This window comes from Jaculus jaculus, chromosome 7 (assembly GCF_020740685.1).
Source record: "Jaculus jaculus isolate mJacJac1 chromosome 7, mJacJac1.mat.Y.cur, whole genome shotgun sequence".
NCBI lineage: Eukaryota > Metazoa > Chordata > Mammalia > Rodentia > Dipodidae > Jaculus > Jaculus jaculus.
In genome coordinates this window covers 140164832-140187256 of record NC_059108.1, presented here as the reverse complement: position 1 = coordinate 140187256, position 22425 = coordinate 140164832, and the positions used below count along the sequence as shown (strand labels likewise).

The 22425-nt window shown below is 45.8% G+C and overlaps 1 protein-coding gene across 7 annotated transcripts in view; it reads left to right on the top strand.

Annotated features, from left to right (window-relative positions):
- The window catches only part of Adck1 (aarF domain containing kinase 1), a 143528-nt gene that overhangs the window by 34389 nt on the left and 86714 nt on the right, over nt 1-22425 (top strand). For 4 of the 7 annotated variants that reach the window (XM_045154058.1, XM_045154059.1, XM_012950358.2 and 1 more), the window contains exons 2-3: nt 11922-12067; nt 20842-20925. In XM_045154058.1, coding sequence (XP_045009993.1) covers nt 11933-12067; nt 20842-20925 — 219 coding nt within the window. In that variant the 5' untranslated portion in view covers nt 11922-11932. The remainder of the gene's footprint in view (nt 1-11921; nt 12068-20841; nt 20926-22425) is intronic. The other 3 variants (XM_045154057.1, XM_045154060.1, XM_045154061.1) reach the window with 2 other exon arrangements.

Genomic DNA, 22425 nt, shown 5'->3' with positions numbered 1-22425 from the left:
CTTTCAGCCCCAAAGCCCGGGAAGCGGGGTGTGTGGACCCCGGGGTGTGAGGACCCCGGGGTGTGACCTTGCCCTGCGGCCCGGCGCCCGGCCGCGTGGTTTAGTTGTCTCCCAGCGCCCCGCCTCCTGGGTCGTGATGCCCCCTCTTCCGCTGGCATTAGTGCTCACTTGGGTGGCACGGCCCAGTGGGCACCGGAGTAGGCTGGGCCGAACCCTTCGCACACAGGTGGCCTTGTGGGCACCGAGGCTGTGGCAGCTGGCCACCGGGATGGAAGGGGCGTGTAGTGAGGATCAGAGAGCCACCCAGATTTCGGGCCCTTCCACCTGGGCTCACGACTGGCGCCAGGTCACTTTGTCTACCCTGGCACTGTGCAGGTGCCCTGCACTTCCAGCAGGCGTGTGGGAGAGCTGCGGGTGGGAGACACCTAGTCCAGCTCGCCCAGACTTAAGTGGCATTGACTTGCCACCAACTGGAAAGCATTTCCACAAGCCTGCGAGGTGCTTGGCTTAGCTTACCCGGTGCTCAAGATGTATTTGTGGAGTTGAAATGAATTAGACTTTGCGCTTCTTTTGACCTTCTTTGCCAGTTAATACTTTTCTAGTTAGGACAAACGTGGGGACTGTTTTGAACACCGTGGATTCCCCCTACATTGCTTTACGTACGTCCTTCATTTGTGTCATTTTTCCTGGATTATGTCATAATTTGTTATATGGTGTTATTTGCTGGGATGGTACTTAACAGTACTCACGGTGATGAGATTTTACTTCTGTTGGGAAAGTTTGAATTTTATTCGTTTCCAACATAGACTCTTTTTTTAAAAAATATTTTTTTATATTTACTTATTTATTTGACAGAAAAAGTGGGGGGAGGGAGAAGAGAGAATGGGCGCGACAGGGCCTCCAGCCACTGCAAACGAACTCCAGATGCATGTGCCCCCTTGTGCATCTGGCTAACGTGGGTCCGGGGGGATTGAACCTGGGTCCTTTGGCTTTACAGGCAAATGCCTTAACCACTAAGCCATTTCTCCAGCTCCCCCCCGTTTTTTTTTTTTTTTTTGGTTTGGTTTTTCGAGGTAGGTCCTCACTGTAGCCCAGGCTGACCTGAAAATCAATGTAGTCTCAGGGTGGCCTTGAACTCACAGTGATCCTCCTACCTCTGTCTCCTGAGTGCTGGGATTAAAGGTGTGCGCCACCACACCCGACTTCAATATATACTCTTTATTGTCATCAAGGAACCTATGAATGTGAAGAGTGCTTGTCCCTGGGGAGATGGCTCAGTGATTAAAGGCTCTTGCTTGCAGAGCCCTGCTGGCCTGGGATTGATTCCCCAGTACCCATGTATAAAGCCAGATGTAAAAAGTGTTACATATGTCTGGAGAGTCTGTTTGCACTGGCAAGAGGCCTTGGTATACCCATACTCTCTTCTCTCCCCTTCATCCCAGCAAATAAGCAAATAAAAATATTTGAAAAAGAGTGCTTGTTTTTTTTTTTAATTTTTTTGTTTATTATTTTTATTTATTTATTTGAGAGTGACAGAGAGAGAGAGAGGCAGAGAGAGAGAGAGAATGGGCCTGCCAGGGCCTCCGGCCACTGCAGACGAACTCCAGATGCATGTGCCCCCTTGTGCATCTGGCTAACATGGGTGCTGGGGAACCGAGCCTCGAACCGGGGTCCTTAGACTTCACAGGCAAGCGCTTAACCGCTAAGCCATCTCTCCAGCCCGAGTGCTTGTTTAACCCCCCTCTCCCACCAGGGCAGCTCACTGAACCACCTACCTTTTCATATCTATATCAAAGAGTCCCTGGCCACGCCAGAGTCCAGTAAAATGATTACTCTTATGTACTCTTTTCCCTTTTGGTTGGAGCTGACACATTTAGACTCGAGCTCTGTTGCTTCCTAGCTCCTTGGGCAAGCTTGTTCCGTCCCTTTATCTGTGGAGTGGGGCACCCATAGCATGCACCTCAGAATCCAGTTCTGCAAGTTCCCCGAGGTGAGGTAAGCTCTTGGAAGCTCACTCACTCTTCCCTGATGCTTCCCTGATGCACTGGGCTGAGCTGAATGGGAAGTTTCTCTTCCTTCCCTGGATGATTTATTTCCTTTATCTTCTGGGGAAGTTTTACATTGGCCAGAGATGCTTTAGTTTAATTAGTATTGATTCAAGCAACTTCTGACTTATTAAACAGTAGGAAAATAAGTTCTTTTGAACTTCATCTCTATCTGTAGACCTTCTGAGGCCCACTACACAGTTCTTGATTTTTTTTTTTTTTTCTTAGATAGGGTCTTACTCTAGACCAGGCTGACCTGGAACTCACTGTAGTTCCAGACTGGCCTAGAGTTCATAGCGTTCCTCCTATCTCTGCCTCCCCAGTGCTGGGATTAAAGATATGTATCACCACGCTGACTCCAGTTCCTGATTTAAAAAATGTAATTTTTAAAAAATTATTTTTATTTATTTATTTGAGAGCGACCGACAGAGAGAGAAAGAGGGAGATGGAGAGAATGGGCGCGCCAGGGCTTCCAGCCACTGCAAACGAACTCCAGACACGTGCGCCCCCTTGTGCATCTGGCTAACGTGGGTCCTGGGGAATCGAGCCTCGAACCAGGGTTCTTAGACTTCACAGGCAAGTGCTTAACCACTAAGCCACTCTCCAGCCCTCAAAATGTGTTTTACTTACCTATTTGAACATGTGTGTTTATGGTTTATTTTAGGGCCTCTTGCCACTGCAAGCAAATGCCAGACTCTTGTGTCATTTTTTTGAGTCTGACTTATATGAGTGCCTTGGAAATTGAACCCTGGGTCTTCAGGCTTTGTAAGCAAGTGCCTTTAATGACTGACCATCTTCCCAGTCCCCAGCCCCTGGGTTTTGACTCACCTTGTTTGCAATCTACTCTCCCTCATCCTCTCTCCCTGTCCTTCTTCCTTTCCCTCCCCTCTGTTTGCAAATAAATAAATAATTTTAAAAAAACACATGCCAGGGCTGGAGACATGGCTTAGTGGTTAAGGTGCTTGCCTGCAAAGCCAAATGACCCAGTACCCATGTAAAAGCCAGATACATAAGGTGGCACATGAGTCTGGAGTTTGTTTGCAGTGGCTAGAGGCCTTGGCACACTCATTATTTTCCTCTCTCAAACACATAAAAAATACAAATAAAGTTTACTCTTAAAAAAAAAAAATCAAGCCAGGCACAGTGGCCCACACCTTTAATCCCAGCACTTGGAAGGCAGAGGTAGTAGGAGGATCACTGTGAATTCAAGTTCGAGACTATGTAGTGAATTCCAGGTCAGCCTGGGCTAGAGTGAGACCCTACCGTGAAAAACCAAAGGAAAGAAAAAAAAAAGTTGATTTTTCAAGCCATTTCCATGTTGTAGATCCTCCGGCATGTTTCATAGCATTCTCGCTGTCGGTGGCAGCAAAGTTTCTCATAGTATCATCGTGGCTTGATGTCCTCAGTAAGCCCATCAGTGGTGAGGATCCTGTCCAGAGTTCAGTATGCACCTTCCACCTTCCCTTCCCGAACCATCTCGGTACTGGCAGTGAACTTCAGGTGTTTTGCCATGCCCTTGTGTTTTAAGTCTTCCTCTGCAGGACGGGTGCCTCAGCATTCGGCGGACCCTGACAATGGACATTTTTGACCATTGACTTCCCACGTGTCTATCTTCCCTTGTGGTCTGGTTTTTATGATGTACATGGGCGCTTCCTCTCATCCAGGGAGACGGACTTCACTTGTCCAGTTGGATTGTCAATTAAATAGCAATGTTAACTCTGCAGCTTGGGACTGGTTGTTTTTAGTGGGAAACATTGCTTGATCTTTGACATGCTATTGATTTCCAGGGCTCCAAAGACTGCCTTCTGCATGCCTGGGACATGGTACGTGTCAGAAATGATAGTCCCTGCCCATAGCATCTGTATTTACTTGAGGACAGTAATAAGGACCTTAGTGACCTGTGGTCCGCCTGTTCCTATCAAAGAGGACAAGTGCCCTGAGAAAAGAGAGGAACTGAACATTTGCGGTCAGAGGGTCCTGTTTATGGTGTTTCTTTGCCACTGCGCTAGCTGAGCCATCTGGGCTAATTTCTCACTGCCTCTGCTCCTGGCTTCTCCCGCGTATACATGGGAGAATGACATTTGTGTCATCTCACTGGTCTGCGTGCAACATAGTAACATCAGTGTTACTGGCTCTGTAAAGGTTAGTTATGGCTAATCATGTTACCTGATGATTAGGTTTTTGGGCGCTTGGTGGCCTCGGACCTCCTGTGAGGTATGTGGCGGTAGGAGAGGTAACTGAGGTGAAAGTCAAATAGGCAAGTAAACAGAACCGGGCAGGTGATTCATTCACAGAGTTTTAATAACGAACAGCATTTTTCATCGACAGGCATATTTCATGGCTGACAGGCCTTTTAAAATACCCCGAGGGAAGCAGCTCATTTGCATGTTAAAGACGCATTGACACCTCCCGGAAAACTCCAGCCCCAGTCTATTTAGACACAGTGTGGTTCTTGTATCATCTATTTTATGTATTTCAATTTCCACGTCTTTTTTTCCTGAGGGCATTTGCTTGAAAATGGGGTTTTGGGCTCTTCCTACCTCTTCACTGAGAGGTGTTCTTGAGGGATAGGCGAGGCATTTGTCTATCAGGGACATGTGTGGAGGACATGTGTCACAGGAACATATGGCTAAGGGGAGCAAGGGCTGGGAGGTGGCCCAGGGGATGATGGGGAGAGAAGTTGGCAGCCTAGGGTGTTTTCACCCGGAGACACTGATGTTACTGGCTCTGCACAGGCCTCATGGGGTATAGCTGATCCATTCAGTGAAAGGTTTTGGTTCATCTACCTTGTGCTGGGCTAGAGTCTGGCATATTATAGCCCGAGGGCCACTCTGGCCACGCCCATTGCTTTACATGTCTTTTGTTTGCCTTGAGCTACAGTGCAGAGTTGAGTAGTTGCCTCAGTCATAAAGTATAGCCCACAAAGTAAAAAAAAAAAAAAAGAAAGAAAAAAAAAGAGTTGTGCCTGGCTCTTTGTGGAAGAAATTTGTCAGTTTCTGCTCTAGGCAGCAAGGACCATGAGCACAAAAGCTGCAGTCCCCGGCACTGTGGACTAGCACACGGAACACGGTGAGAAAAGGGCAGGTGGAAGGCCGGAGACCCTAGGGGAGGCTGTGAGGTAGATTTCGTAAGGCCAACTAGGTTCTTCATGAGGGAGGTGGGAGCTGTCAGAGAGCTGAGAGCATAGGTGTGAATATGGTTGGACTTGGGTTTCCATGTTAAGAATCAACCTTGGGGTTGGGGAGATGGTTTTGTGTGTAGAGAGAGCACTTGCTGGGCAATCTTGACAGCTCAAGTTTGGATCCCTCAGGGCCCATGTAAAGCTGGATGTATGGCACAAGTGCTATAATCCCAGTGTACCTCCAGTGAGAAGGGAGGTGATGACCGGAGGCGATGGACCATGTAGCCTGGACAAATACAGAAGTGAACGAGACAGACTCTGACTTGAGCGAGGCATTGACACTCCAAGTTGTCCTCTGACCTCCACATGCGTGCTGCGGCATGTGCATCCGTCATAATGGTAGACACCTTTCCAGCTCTTGTCTGACCTGTGTTCAGTGCATTCTTTTGGATATAGTCACTCTCTATGAGAGTCTTTTATCCTTATTTAAAAAAATGTTTATTTATTTGAGGGCTGGAGAGATTGCTTAGTGGCTAAGGTGCTTACCTGAGAAGCCTAAGGACCCAGGTTCGATTCTTCATGTGGTTGTTTGAAGTGGATATCTGGGCCAGCCACACCAAGGACCTGGGAGGAGATGAGAACCAGAGGTTTAAGGGAAACTTAGCTCTGCTTCTGGCATGGGAACGTTAAACCTATCTTTCAGTTGAGTGCTGAGGCAGCCTAAAACTATAGACCTTCATTTCTTTATTTGTTATTTATTAACACATTCTTCCTTTGATGTCTAGTGGAGGAGGCAGATGCAAGGCTGGATTGTTAGAGATAAAAGCAGAGCACAGTGAGATGAGATGAGAAAGAGCATTGGTTTCTGAGTGATTGGCTTGCCCTGAGTTTCATGGGGATGGGGGGTAATGAGGGATTGAGTGTGAAGGGTTATTTGGGGAGATAAAGCTGGAGATTCAAGGTACAGTGGGCTTTGAATGTCTTCCTAAGGAATTTGGACTTTTTGGTATATGCAAGAGAGGTAGCAGTGAAGGCTAGTTGCTGGTCAGGATGGGGGTAATGGTGACCTCAGTGTACTAAGGTGGATAGAGTATGGGGAAGTCAGTTTGGAATGGGGAGTGTTTGAGTAGTTCTGGTAAGAGATGATGCTCTCCTTTATTCATCATCTAAGCTTGTTCCAAACCCTGGCAAGGTTTATTTTTATTTTTATTTTTTTTAAGACAGGATCTCAACGCTAGTCCAGGTTGGTCTTGAATTCAAACTCATGGTGATCCTCCTGTCATAGCTACCTTAGTGCTGGGATTAAAGGGTTAAAACCTCACCTGGTTTATATAAGGGCTTTGACTTTTTTTTGTTGTTGTTGGTATCACCATACCACCATTCTAACTTTTCAGAGATGAAGATATGAAGTTTAAAATAAACAGGAAAGAGCCTCATTTCCTGCATGTGTGCAGTGTCATGTTAAAATGGCATTCTGCACCATTCCCTTTTTTTTTCATTTTTATTTTTTTAAATTTGAGCGAGAGAATTGGCAGGGTCTCAGCCACTGCAGTCAAACTCCCGATGCTTGTGCCACCTAGTGGGCATGTGCAACCTTGCACTTGCCTCACCTCTTTGCATGTGGCTTACGTGGTATCTGGAGAGTGGAACATGGGTGCTTAGGCTTTGCATGCAAGTGTCTTAACCGCTAAGCCATCTCTCCAGCCCTCCATACCATTCCTGTCCCTACCCTCCAGGGCTGTCACATATATGATTACCTGGTGGCTGTACCTTACTGGAGGTTGCACAGCTAGTGAGCAGTGGAGTCAGGCTTCTGTCCAGAAGTTGGGTTCTCAGCCACAATTCACCCCATTCTTTCTTTTCAACATGGGCCTCACTGGACTCCCCACGAGAAGGTCTCTGGGTCACTCTTCTTGTCCCTCCTTACACTGAAGTTCTTGAAGAAGGAGCGTGTGTAAGGAGCTGTGGTCTCTCAGCCAAATTTAAGGCCCACTTGTGGGTCTGAATAGGAGCCTGCATCTCAGCTCGCGACCCCTTTCCACAGGTCATACAGCAGCGCCAGGCTATAGAGAGCTGCGGGTAAAGGGTACAGCTGGGTGCGGGCAGGTCAGAAGTGAAGCATGCACAATTCCTGTGGGAGCCGCGAGGCAGGGGATCCTTTGCCAAAGCCTGGCACTGGGCGAGGAGATAATGAGAATGATGGAAAGAGCAGTGATGGAGGGAATAGTAGTGACCCTGATGTCTTACTCTGTAGGGAGTACCCTGTGAGCATTTTACATGGTCTCTCATTTCTCACCACCCCTTCACACAGACACTGCTGCTGTCGTCCCTCAGGGACAAGATCACGAGGCTTAGAGGGATTCAGCCGTTTGCCTTCCCTGTTGGGAAGTGGCTATGTCAGTTCACAGCTGGGCCTGCTCGGTTCCAGACAACACAAGACACTCCTGTCTGACAGGGTTAATAAAATGTTGGCTGCACGAAGGGGGATAGGGAGGCCTTCATAAATAGAAATTTAAATAAACTAAAGAGCATGCTAGAAAGTAGGATTAAAAATATTTTTATTTGTTTGAGAGAGAGAGAGAGAGTGCAAGAGAGAGAGATAATGGGTGTTCCAGGGCCTCTAGCCACTGCAAACGAACTCTAGACACATGCATCTGGGTCCTTTGGCTTTGCGGGCAAGTGCCTTAACCACTAGACCATCTCTCCAGCCCGAAAGTAGGATTTTGATTTATTCTTTTAGCATATTTACTTTCTACCTTCATTGGAGTGTTGTTGACAAATAGCAATCATGCACACTCAGGATGATGATTCCACATACACACATGTTGTGTAGTGATTGGCACCCCCAAATCAACCACCATACCTGTCACCTCACATAGTTATCTTTTTAAAAAATTTTTTTGGTTTATTTTTATTTATTTATTTGAGAGTGACAGACAGAGAAAGAGGGAGGGGGGGAGGGAGGGAGAGAGGGAGGAAGAGAATGGGTGCACTAGGGCTTCTAGCCACTGCAGACAAATTCCAGACGCGTGCCCCCCCTTGTGCATCTGGCTAACGTGGGTCCTGGGGAATCGAGCCTCGAACTGGGGTCCTTAGGCTTCACAGGCAAGTGCTTAACTGCTAAGCCATCTCTCCATCCCTAGTTATCTTTTTTATGTGTGTGGTGAGGTGAAGGAGCTCAGGTCCTAATTTTTGGCAAATTTCAAGGTAACAAGGTAGTGTTGCCTTATTCATTAGATCCCCAGAATTTATTCATCTTATAGCCAACGTGTCCTACCTTTTGTTCAGTGTTTCTCTGTTTCATTTTCCCGGTAATTATATGGTTTTGATTTAAAAAATTTCCACACACAAGTGTGATCATTCAGTGATTTTCTTTTTTTGTTATTTTAAAAAATTTATTTATTTGTTTATTTGAGAGAGAGAAAGAAGGGAGAGAGAGGGAAAGTGGGTATTCCAGGGCCTCCAGTCACTACAAACAAACTCTAGATGCATGGTGTTTTTTCAAGGTAGTGTCTTGTGGGTTCTTGGTTTCTTACTCTGGGCTGGCTGTGATTCCCCTGAAGGCATCCCAGACCGCCTTGGAGAACAAGGTTGTGATGAGAGAATGAATCACTCACTCCCGGAGTCAGTTCTGGTAAACAGTTCTCACTTTATTGTCAGGGAAAATGGATTTACAAGCATCTGGGGTGGGGAGGACCCTAAGGGGATTGGTGGATTAAAGACTGGACATTCCTTCCAGCACATAGGCAATGGTGGGTCAGGTTAACTAGGGTCTGAAGGTGTCAGCTGATACACAGTTTCCTAGGCAACTGGCCAAAGACTACAGAGTTATGGGCAAAGCCTAAGTCTTATCTGAAAGTCCAGGTGACCTGTGCTTGGAGAGGGAGTGGCCTTACTGTAGCCTGGGGGTCCTTAGCCATGCCTGGAAGCTCAGGCCCCTTTCCTGAAGGTCCAGCCTGTGCCTGGCAGTGCCTGACAGTGTCTTACTAGCCCCGGCTAACCTGGAATTCAGTATGTAGTCTCAGGGTGGCCTTGAACTCATGGCGATCCTCCTACCTCTGCCTCCCGAGTGCTGGGATTAAAGGCCTGCACCACCATGCCTGGCCTTCTTTTGTTTAATGACCAAATGACATTTCATTGTATGTTCAATTTCATTTCATTATTTCTGTTCTGTTCTTTGTATTGGAGGTTGAACCTAGGGCCTCATGTATGGTATGCAAGTATTCTCCCACTGAGCTACATTTCCAGTCTTTTATTCTATTTTATTTATTAGAGAGAGAGAATGGACACTCCAGGGCCTTCAGCTATTGCAGATGAACTCCACACGCATGCACCACCTTGTCTATGCGGTTTATGTGGGTCCTGGGGAATTGAACCTAGGTTTTTGGCTTTGCAGGTAAGTACCTTAGCCACTTGTTATTAAAATGCAGAGTCCTGATGGGGCTGCAGAGATAGCTAAGTGGTTAAGGAGCTTGCTTGCAAAACCTGATGGTCTGGGTTTAATTTCCCAGTACTCAGGTTAAGCCAGATATACAAAGTGGCACATGCATCTGGAGTTTGTTTGCAGTGGCAAGAGGCCCTGGAATGTCCATTCTCTCTCTTTCTCTGTCTGTCATGGCTTTCTCTTTGCTTGCAAGTAAATAAATACGAAATTAAAAGAAATGCAGAGTCCCGAATCTCATCCCCAGAGTTGATTCAGTGGGCTGTGAGGTGGGCTGAGGAATATGCAGTTTTGCAATGACACGCAGGCTGGTTTGTTCAGTTTGCCCTGACCCTAACCTGGTGCTTTATAAATACCAGGTTAGGAAAACAAGGCAGGAAAGGGAAAGATGGTGGAATTCTAACAAGTATGGGGTCAGGAAGAGTTGAGAAAGGAGAGAAAAACAGCGCAGAACATGGAGGAGTAAAGGGAAACATGGAAGAAGATGGTAAATTTCAATATAAAGACAAGCTATATTAAATGCAAAATAAAAAGTCAACTATAAGCTGGTTAGAAACAGTACAACATGTACATTGAAAGTACAAGAATAGAAAAATAAGTACCTTGTGAATACTTAACAGTCTGTGACTATGAGACATGCGTAATAATAGACATTCAAGGAAATAAAGACAAGGCTGTTGTATCAACAGCTTCCATACAGAGAGGAAGCAAAGGCCCAGAGCAGCGTGGCGGTGCTCACGCTCTGTCCAGAGCGGCGTGGTGGCGCCCACAGACTGTCCACAGTGGCGTGGGGGTGCTCACACTCTGTCCAGAGCGGCGTGGGGGCGCCCACAGACTGTCCAGAGCAGGAGCTCAGATGGTGATGACTTGCATCTTGCTGCTGCACTGGTGCGGGCTTTGCCCTGACGGGAAGCTTGGTAGCACGCCTTTCCAATGCGGGGCTTCTTCCCTGGCATCTGCAGTTGGGGTCAAGGACTTTAGTCAGACTGAGGTGCTTAGGTTGAGTGCAGTGGCTCCAAAGAATGACTGCATAGGCATCTGGTGGATGGACGAGGTGCCAATAAGGAGGGAAAGGTCTGGTTACTCAGCAACATGAGCATGGTTAAGAAATCCAATCAGGGCTGGAGAGATATCTTACTGGTTAATGCGCTTGCCTGCAAAAGCCAAAGTTTGGTTCCCCAGTACTGATTTAAAGCAGATGCACAAGGTGGTGCATATATCTGGATTTTGTTTACAGCCGCTAGAGGCCCTGACATGCCCATTCTCTCTCTCTCTCTCTCTCTCAAAGGAAAAGTAAATAAATAAATAAAAGAACAAAAGAAAAAAGAGAAAAGGGGGAAAAGAAAAAGAAATCCATTCAGGGCTGGAAAGATGGCTTAGTGGTTTAGGTGCTTAGTTATGAAGCCTAAGGACCCAGGTTTGATTTCCCCAGTACCCATGTAAGCCAGATGCACATTTTGGCATGTATGTGGGGTTACATTGCAGTGGCTAGGGGCCCTGGCATGCCCATTCTCTTTCTTTCTATCTGCCTCTCTGTGTTTTTCTCTCAAACAACTAAAAATAAAAATAAAATATTTTGAAAATGAATAAAAAAAAAAAGAAATCCAGTCAGCAGGTGGTCATTCAGCCCTCAGCGGTTTTGCCCATGGTACTGTGTGCAAGGTAGCATCAATTGTGGTGTTTGCCCTCGGGGAGTGCAGTCTAGACAAGGAACCATTTAATGGAAGTAAATATTTTGAAAATCAGATATGGAGGAATTACTGGCTAACTCTGCTCAGCTACGGCTTTTGGCAGGGACCAGACTGCATTTGACCTCTGCATCAAGGTTAATGATGCCTGTGGCTGTGTGATGGTATAATAATAGTTACAGATAGCAACAATTCATCTCACTAGCTCCCTTCCTCCCCTTCACTTTGCTTCCTAGCACTTAATAGCAGCTCCAAGACTCTAGTTTATTATATATCTTTTTGTCTGTCTGTCATTCCCCCGATGGTGTAAGCTCCACATGGGGGAGAACTGTGTTTTGTTCATTTTCTCCCCTATATCTAGAACAGTGTCTGGCATTGTTGAAGGAAGGAGTTCAGGAATTGACTTGTGCCAGGTGCTATGCTAAGCATTTTATATAATTACCTCATTTTTATCCTACCAACTTTGAAGTAGCTTTATAAATGAAGGGGTGGAAGGCCTTTGAGATTGAGGAAATGGCACGAGGTCATACATCTATATAAGTGGCAGAGCTGGGATTTGAATCCTGGATTGACCAACTAGGAAAGTCTTAGGTGTCGGTCTTTCTTGACTTGCCTTTCTTGTTCAGGCTTTGGGAACATGGCCAGAAAGGCTCTCAAGCTTGCTTCTTGGACCGGCATGGCCCTTGCTGCCTCCGGCGTCTACCTCTACAGTAACAACTACCTGGACCCCAACGACTTCGGCGCTGTCAGGGTCGGCAGAGCCGTCGCCACGGTAGGTTTTTCTCATTTGGAGACAGCAGGGAAACTGCTGGGCAATACCTGCCTGCCAAAGCTCCACCTACACGGCTGCTGACATGGATGTGTGTGCTCATGTGTCTTCTCTCCTACACGCGCCGCCTCCATCGTCCCGCACGCGAACACAGTAAGGCTGTACAAGGCTCTGCTTCAGGCCTTTGCACTAAGTTTTGTGTCTTTAATGATGACTCAGAGGACCACCATTCCTCAGCAAATGCAAAGAAGACTGGAAAGAGTACTTAACATGCTAAATTATGCCTTCAGTCTTTCTGGTTCCTGTCTGCTGTAAGGTGAACAATCTGAGTGGACTCCTCCACCATGTGCCCCCACCACCATGTTCTGTCCAAGATGTGGAGCCGAGTGGCTATGGACTGAGCATCCTGAAACTATTAGCCAATAGAAGTCCATTCTCCTTTATAAAGAAAATAATTTGGGCTGGAGATATTCTTCTTTTATTTATTTGAGAGTGACAGAGAAAGAAGGAGAGAGAGAGAGAGAGAGAGAGAGAGAGAGAGAGGGAGAGGGAGAGAGAATGGGCACATCAGGGCCTCCAGCCACTGTAAATGAACTCCAGATGCATGCGCCACCTTGTGTATCTGGCTTACCTGGGTATTGGGGAATTGAGCCTCGAACCAGGGTCATTAGGCTTCACAGGCAAGCCCTTAGCCACTAAGCCATCTCTCCAGCCCTGGGAATATTCTTTTTAAAAAATATTTTATTTTTATTTATTTGACAGAGAAAGAGGAAGGGAGGAGAGAGAGAGAGAGAGAGGGAGGGAGGAAGGACCTCCAGCCACTGCAAATGAACTCCAGACGCATGCACCCCTTGTGCATCTGGCTAATGTGGGTCCTGGGGAATTGAACCTGGGTCCTTTGGCTTTGCAGGCAAATGCCTTAACCACTAAACCATCCCTCCAGCCCCTGGAAATATTCTTAAGAGCACTTCCTGTGCAAACATTAGGGCTCAAGAAACTACTTGATTTCAGTCCCCAGGTCTGACATAAATAGCTAGATGTGGCCACACTCATCTGTAACCACAGTTCCATGGGCAGCAGAGACTGGAGAATTACTTGAGCTCAGGAAAACAACAACAACAACAATAACAAACCCCTCCAAAACAAAAACCAAGCTCCAGGATCAGTGAGAGACTTCAGCTCAAGTAAGACTAGATGGAAAGTGATGTAGTAGGACACCTGGCCTTCCCCTCTGCCACCTCAAGCAATTGTACCCCACCGTAGGCAGGCATATGGGGTGCTCATGGGCACATACAGGTGCATATGTCACACCACACACAAACATACTCTTTCCCCTTCTCTCCCTCTCTCTCAAAAAAATTTCCAGTGAACTAGATCTTGTTCCAGTGGGAAGTTCTGGATGCATGTCTCCACATGTAGAGCTTCTGGCCCCCGAAAACCTTGAGAATCCTCTTCAACCTTAAACAGACACTCTGACTTGAATGTCTTTACTTGAGAGGTTTTCTCCACTGGCCCAGTTGTACTGTCCTAGTGGGATCCTGGCCTCTATCTCTGCTGACAGACCCCCCCCACTCCGCTGCCGAGATTTCAGTACAACTTTTCCACTGGGTAGATTGCCACACACCCCAGGCATTCCTCCTCCATCTGCTGAAGGTGAGTGCCGATCACAGTTGCTCAGTTTCTTCCCTTGGCATGGATGTGTATCAAGGGGTAGTTATTTCACTTATTATTTCCTTCTACTCAGTGGTCCCCCCTCTTCACTTGAGCCTGACTTAGGAGGTCACTGGCATGGTGCCCATCCCAAGGGGAAGCCGAGTGTTGCAGTTAGCTTTGAGTTGCTAGCAGAAAACACTTGACCAGAGCAGCTTTGGGAGGAAAGGGCTTATTTTGGCTTACAGACTTGAGGGGAAGCTCCATAATGGCAGGATGAAATGATGGCCTGAGCAGAGGCTGGAAATCACTTCCTGGCCAATATCAGGTGGACAACAGCAACAGGAAAGTGTGCCAAACACTGGCAAGGGGAAGCTGGCTTATTATACCCATAAGCCCACCCCCAACAATCCACTAGTATTCAGAACATGTAAGTTTATGGGGGATACCTGAATCAAACTACCACATTCTACCCTTTGGCCCCCATAAACTGATAACCATCCATGATGTAAACTACAATGCACATTCAGTCCAACTTTGAAAGTCCCTGTAGTTTTTACCAATTCCAATGATGTTCACACATCCCTACAGTCCAAGGTCTTTACTGACAGACCCTTATTCTTGCTTATCACTGTGCCTGGTCTGGAAGTTCATCCCAGTGCTGTGAGGCTGTCTAGTGCAGAATCAGTACCAAGGTGTGGGAGTTGCTGAGCTGAATATCACCTTGTGGATTCTGGTCTTTTGGAATTTGTGTGCTGGAGAAATGGGAAACTTGGTGGTTGTGACTGAAGATACCTTTTGGAGCAGGAAGCCAAGTATTATGGACTATTCTGATGAGAGTTTGAAAATACTAGGTGCAGAGAGAATTGAACTTGGAGGTTTGGTTTATGAACTTTCTAAGGGAAGGAAAGATTGCAGAAACTTTGTTGGAACTGGGCTACCACCATAAGGTGTGGCTGTGTTCTGCTGCCCATGCCTAGAGAGTTTGATCAAGGTTAATGTGCTTGGCTAAAGATACAGGACTGAGAGATTTAAGATTTTAAGTTTGAAAATCTCAAGCAAGTTTAAAATTACTGGCACTGAGACTGAAAGCTGCTATTGTCAAATACATTAGCATTTAGAAGGAAGATGGACCAACTACTTTACATTGAAACAATGTGTGAGGAAAGACTACAATAGACATGCAAACTCTTGGAAAAAACTGACTAGAGAAGAAACCTGCTTATCAAGGTTATGATTTATTTTGTCCCTGAATTAAGAATATGTCAGCATGAAAAATGCATGGAGTGGTCATGAAGGGCACAGGAGCCACTGCTGAGATGTGGCATAAAGGCCACATGATGACCTGAGAGGCTGGCAAAACCACTGGAAGGTGGACTCTGGTTTGCATGGATACCTGAAGATGTTTAGATATACCAGGACTGTGCAAGGGCTTAGCCTAGGCTGGATGTTTTCCCTGATCCTCAGCACAGCTGGAGGGGTGGAATTGGAAAATCTAGAGACTTATTAGTCTCTGGTTACCATATCAGATTTGAGCTACAGATGTTTGATGGTTGCTTGATGGTTATTGAGTTTGTATTCTAGTTTCTCTTTGTTGAGCCTTATAGTAGTTGGAAATGTTTACTCTGTGCCTTTATATGTTGAAAGTATGTAATTTGTTTTGATTTTACTGAACTCACAAGCTGATAGACAATCTTTCTCAGGCATTTTCTCTAACTCATTCTCACTGGAGGTTATTTCTGATGCATTAATACTTTTTGGTGGATTTATATTGTCTTGATTTTTGGTGTTTCTTGTGTTATAATGTATATATTTTTGCATCTTGGATTAATTTAATGCTTGAATTTTCTAGTTAGCTGCAGTATTACTAGGTGTATCAATCAATCTGATGTTATATATCTTCAGGGTAGGAGCTCAAGGTGCTAGGTGTGGCTCTCAAGACTCTCAGAATATCTACAAAAGTCACCCTAGGTGTTGGGTTTGCCTGCTATGAGAGTATTCAAGTAGGCTGAGTGGAACAAAATATAGGCAGATTCTAAAATTTAACTAAAAAATGTACACTTTCAATGAAAAACAGTACAGAGTATTTATGCAAGAGTAGGCATTATGACAACCAGATCCTCTAATGAAGTCACTGTTCCTTAAGGTGTATGGTGCCCCACACCCTTAATACCAACTAGGAGGTTAAGATATCTGGTCTGTAGAGGGTTCCAAGTCAGCTTGTGACCAAGTGAGACCCTTCCCTAATGTACAACAGAAGAGGAAACAAAGCCACTACAAATCAAGAAGCAACAAATAACAAGCCCAAAATATAGCTTATTTAAGAATAGCAAATCTAACCATCCATCAGATTTAACATATAATTTATACTGATATGGAAGGTGCAATTAGCACTTCCGGCTCAGGCCTATCTACCAGGCTTATTTGGCGGGTACTGAACTGGTGTAATCCCAGTTACCTTTTGGGATAATTTTGGTCTCAGTTATGCTGTGTTCCTGCTTGGGTCCCTCTTTGGTGTACTGTGGGTTCAAGTAGGCTGGCTGGGTTGTTGGATCACTGCTCTGGTTGCTGATGCTGGGTGCTGTGAGCTCCCACTGGTCTCTGGTGCTTGCTGGCGCTTGTGCTGGCGGTGGGGGAGGGGAGGCTGTGGATGGTGGCTCTACTTCTCTAGCTGGTCCACATGATCCTCTACCTCGTGATCTGCTCCTCCATTGTTCACTGCGGTTCTTCCTTCACGTTTCTTGAGTTTGCGAAGAGCTCTGGTGTGAGTGGAAAATCCCTTCACCTGGTTTTTCCTGCAGCTCAAGCCGAGCCTGGCAGCTGTGGCCCCTCGGACCTGGTGCCGCTGCTGCTGGAGCCGCTTCTGCCTGCCTGTGTGGGCTCTGTGTGCTCTGGATCTCTCCTCCTTCTCTGCTGCCATTGGTAATTTCTTATACACCTCACTTTTTAGTAGAAGAGTGTATTTTGCTGGGTTTTTTTTTTTTTGGCTTTTTCTCCCCTAGGCTGCTTTGGCGTGGTTCCTATGCTGCCATCTTAACTGGAAGTCTCTCTAATAGACAATCTTAAATCTCAGATGAGGCTTAGGACTTTGGAACTATCTTAAGTTGGTAAATATGGTGGGGACCTCTAAATTTGACAATATACAGTGTGAGATGGTTATGAATCTATTGAGGGCCTGGGTGGAATGTGGTAGTTTGAATGGATGGCTTCTAATATATTCAGGATTTTATTAAATTTTGTAGCGTAGATCTGTAGCCACCTGGCTGGAGAAGGTATCACTGTGGGTGAATCCTAGGGTCCAGCCTTAAGTTGTGGGGGTGGATGACGTGCCTGAGCTTTGCTTGGAGTTCCTAAGTGTACTTGCTTGCTTTTTGGTGGGGTCTTTTCTCTCTCTACTTGGACCTGGGAAAGCAGGCCAGCTTCTGCCATTATGGAACTTATCCTGCTTCAATAAATCCCTTCCTCTCATCACTGTGCCTGATGTGGAAGTTCATCCCAGCAACAAGAGGCTGTCTGCTACACTCACAGTCCACAGTTCTTACTTTATTCAGGTCTTTCAACTCTGACCAGAATGGGCCATGCAGCTGTGCTCCCAGCACTGCGGTGCTTCTTAGGCCAAGGTTTCAACTCTGTCTGCTTTCCTCCTGCAAAGCCGTTCCATCAGGCTACAGAATCACGTTGATAGCATCAATGACCCCACTCCTCTGGTACCAATTTTACTGTTGCAATTAACTTCTCATTACTGGCAGAAGGCACCTGATTAAAGCAACTTATGGGAGGAAAGGGTTTATTTTGGCTTACAGACTGGAGGGGGAGCTCTATGATGGCAGGGGAAAATGTGACATGAGCAGAGGCTGAACATTACCTCCTGGCCAACATCAGGTGGACAACAGTATCAGGAGAGTGTGCCAAACACTGGCAAGGGAAAGCTGGCTATAACATACATAAATCTGCCCCCAATATTACATTGTCTCCAGGAGGCTCCAATTTTCCAATTGCCACCAGCTAGAGACCTAGCATTCAGAACACATAAGTGTATGGGGGACACCTGAATCAAACCACTTCACTGAGTTATGGAATCCAGTCAGATAAATAAGTTTTAGATAAATTGATTACAGAATGCCAAACCATTTGCAAGGTTATTGAATACCTTTTTGGGGCCCAGTGTTTTCTTTTGTGCTTGGAGGAGTAAAAAGATTGTTCCACCTAGATCCCGCTTTGAAGGAGCCTCTGGTCCCAGAGTGCATACATGAAAGGGTTCAAATGCAGTTTAATTCCAGGCGTGTGTTAAGATTGTCACTGTGCTCAGATACAAGAGCAGGCCCTGAGGCCTGGAGTAGCAGGGTTTGAGTCGACCCTCTGGGATTTGAATAGCTAGAAAGAAATGAGAAAAATGTTGGGGAAAATTGTATAAACCAGCCACTAAGCTATGTATTTTTTTTCATAAAATATTTTTATCTTTATTATTTTATTTTTTAATTCTCTTTTTCTTTTTTAAAAATGTATTATTTTTTATTAACAACTTCCATGATTGTAAACAATATCCCATGGTAATGCCCTCCCTCCCCCTACTTTTCCCTTTGAAACTCTGTTCTCCATCATATCCCTTCCCCCTCTTAATCAGTCTCTTTTTTATTTTGATGTCATGATTTTTTCCTCCTATTATGATGGTCTTGTGTAGGTAGTGTCAGGCACTGTGAGGTCATGGATATCCAGGCCATTTTGTGTCTGGGGGGAGCACGTTGTAAGGAGTCCTAGCCTTCCTTTGGCTCTTACATTCTTTCTGCCACCTCTTCTGCAATGGACCCTGAGCCTTGGAAGGTGTGATAGAGATATTGCAGTGCTGAGCACTCCTATCACTTCTTTCCAGCACCATGATGCCTTCTGAGTCATCCCAAGGTCACTGTCATCTGAAAAGAGAAGGTTCTCTACCAAAAGTGAGAGTAGCATTAATATATAGGTATGAACATACAGAGGAGTGCTTACTGGGCTGTTTGATGAGCATAGTATATATGTTTAGTCAGACAGCAGAAGATGTTACACCCCTAGGGCTCATGAGTACCCCTGTTGTAGATTTTCAGTATCAGGGATGTATTTCCTTCCATGGAGTGGGCCTCCAGTCATATTAGAGTGAAGTTGGTTTCCATCATGACAGATGTGTCAGTATTGCACCTGTTGGCTCATTTGGCCTGACTGGCCAAATTTAAGGCTTGCAGTGTCCACTGTTGAGTATCTTCACTGGTGATTTCTCTCTCTCCTATTGAACTGCATGCAGAATGGCTTCTTCCAGCTTTCTGTCAGCTGGTCTACATGGAGGAGGACATCAGCTCAGTTCCAGCATGATTTCTCAATGGTCTTGCAGCCCAAGTATGTGGAGTCTTCAGCATAGGTTCTTACCATCTATTCCTTGTGGGAAACCAAGGGCCTCTGCAATGGCCTATAATATTTTGGGGGCATCAGGGACCTCCCTGGCCAACAACTCACTGGAAGGTATCCCATTCCTGGCACTGAAAATTCTCTAGCAACAATCTATGGCTCCTGAGTGTCCCATTGTCCAAAAATGTAGGTTTTCATATGATTTGTTTATATCCTCTTAGATTTTGATCAGCCCTCCCTCCACCTTTCCTTTACTCAATCTCTTCCCCTGACCTCACTTGGGCCTTTTCATCCCCACTAATCTACTCTTCTACTTACATATATACAATATCATCCTATTAAGCACCCCCTCCCTTCCTTTCTCTTCCCTTTATATCTCTTTTCTAGCTTACTGGCCTTTGCTACTGAGTTTTCTTCCTACTCATACAGAAGTTCAATCATCTGTTAAGCTATCTATTTTTTAAAGGCCTCTGGTCCTGGATATCCTGACATGCTGCCCAGTGAGTGTCCTGGTGGCCAGTGCTCAGTGAGTACAGTTTAGGCTTTGGGATGTGCAAGCAAAGGAATAGACCTTTCAGTATGAGCCCCAGACTTTAATTTGTACGATCTTCCGCTGCTTAGTTCTATAAGGGAACGTTTGGACTAGATAATCCTCAAGGACCCTCCATGCCTGAGGTATGTACATTGGAGCTTGTAGTTTCCGATTGATTGAGGATAAGGAACCTCTCCAGGGGTTTGGCTTGAGGATTCAGAATCAAAACTTATGCTGTTAAGTGAACACAAGACATTGTGTTATGAAAACAAGGGCTAGTTTTCATAGCATTCATTTAGTTATTGAGTATTGTATCAGTTACTTTGTTATTGCTGGGAACAAGTCCCTGACCAGAGTCAACTGCAGGAAGGAAAAGGGTTCAGTTCAGCTCCCAGTTCCAGAAGGTAGAGCCCATCATGGTGGACAAGGCATAACAAGCCAGAGCAGGATGCTGTAGTCACTGCAGCCCACTGGAAGGAGAGAACAGCACGTGGGGCTGAACTGTAAACCTCCAGGCTGGCTCCCATTGGCCCATTTCCGCTAGCAAAGCTCTGTCTCCTAAAGGTTCCACAAACCCCGGAGCAGCACCGTCATCTGGGGTGTAAGTATCCACACACAGGAGCCTATGTGGAGCATTTTCCACTCGAGCCACCACATGCATTTGCCTCATGTGCTCCGCAATGTAAAAGGTGTGCATGTGTGTGTGGAAAGAATGGAAAGGAAGGCTCTTTTTTTAAAAAAAAATTATTTAATTTAATTTATTTATTTGACAGAGAAAGAGGGAGAGAGAGAGAGAGAATGGGTGAACCAGGGCCTCCAGCCACTGCAAATGAACTCCAGACATGTGTGCCCCTTTGTACATCTGGCTAACGTGGGTCCTGGGGAATCGAATTTGGGTCCTTTGGCTTTGCAGACAATTGCCTTAACTGCTAAGCCATCCCTCCAGCCCAAAAGGAAGGCTTTATGCACACTAAGCTTAGTTAACTTCAGACACCTTATAAACAAGTGGATGGTGATTTAGTATGAACAGTTCCTGGTATATAGTGGCAGCTTTAGATGGGGTCTCTCTGTAGAGGTGTCATTTGTGCTGAGAGTCTGAGGGGTGGGACTGGGCCCCACTGCAGACCCATCATATCCTGTCAGGACCCACTGCTGCAGGGCTTGAGCAGAGGCACATTGGATGTCCTGGCACTAAGCTCTCCCCTCTCTTGATTCACAGACAGCTGTCATCAGTTATGACTATCTCACCTCCCTGAAGAGTGTCCCATATGGCTCAGAGGAGTACTTGCAGGTTCGATCCCAGGTAAGGGACCCATGGGAACCATGTGACACAGGGCAGGATGGGTAAGTCTGAGGCGGTAGCACAATCAGCCAGCTTCTTGAGGAGAGCTGGGGCCATTAGCCATGGGGGTTGGGAAATGGGGTTCAGAAGACCACCTCACATCAAGCTGGGTCCCCTGTACTGAGGATGTTAGCTATGAGGTGCTGTTGAGGAAGCACTGTATGCTTCTGTGCTGAGAGTAGAGATGTGCGGTGACTCAGGAGGTTTGTGAGCTGTCTTCCCTGATACCTTCTAAACTGCCTTGTGCAGCAAAACTGAGTCAAAAGAGGTTAATCACTTCCTTGTTCTCTGAAGGCTACTTGAGGCCTCTTGTGGGAGTGGAGCTATGAATTCCACATACCCCGTCCTTACTTGGAACAGGGTAGTTGGTACAGATGCTGCATCGAGAAGTTCCTAAGGAGTTGGAGGACTAAATAAGAGGGTCTTTGGTGTTATATCAGCTACTTTCTCATTGCTGGACAAAATGCCTGAACAGAAGTAGCTTACTGAAGAAAAGGGCTTATTCTTGGCTTATAGTTTCAAGGAGAAGTCCATCATGTAAGGGAAAGTATGCCAGGAGCAGAAAGCTAGAGTCACATCATCATGTTAGCAAAGAGGAAGAAAAAAAGAGAATGGGCTGGGGGGTTGAGGGGTGGGGAGAAAGATAGGAATGCTGGGACCCAGCCAGCTCTTTCCTTTTTATATAGTGTAGCATCCCAGCCCATGGAATAGTGCTGCGCACACCTGATTAAAAGCATCCCTCACAAGTATGACCACAGGTAAACCTAACATGGATAATCCCTCACAGGCCACTCTAGGTCCTGTCATGTTGACAATCAGTGTAAAGCATCGTAGGTGGGTTGTGTTGAGGTCAAGCACAGTTACCTTTGGTTCTTCTAGAGAGAGGTTTGTAAAAGACTGGCTTGTCTTCGCTCAGGCTGTTTTGGCAGCCCGGACTGTGCTTAGGAAATCTCGAGTTATTCTTCTGGGCTAAACCCAGGCACCTCCACTCTGTTGCTTTCCTGCCAGACATTCTTTGTGGATAAGATAATTAACTTTTTAAAAAAATTGAACTTTTCATTATGGAAAAAGTTTAAAACTGTTGTACTTATACTTACTTATTAGAGAGGGAGAGGAAGACTGAAAGAACTCCAGACATGTGCCGCTGTATGCATCTGGCTTATGTGGGTTCTGGGGAATTGAATCTGGGTCCTTAGGCTTTTCAGGCAAGCGCCTTAACCACTGAACAATTTCTCCAGCCCTCATCTACAAGAGGAGAGAGAATAGTATAATGAATCTCTATGGAATGTCATCCCACCTGAGAAATGATCAGTATTATTGTCTACTCCTGCCTCAGTAATTCTAAAGTATTTAAATCTCACATATCCTATTGCTTTGTCTATAAACTCTTCAGTATATATCTCTAATAGAGAAAGACCTTTGAGAATATATAGCCAACATATTGTGATTGTGTCTAACAAG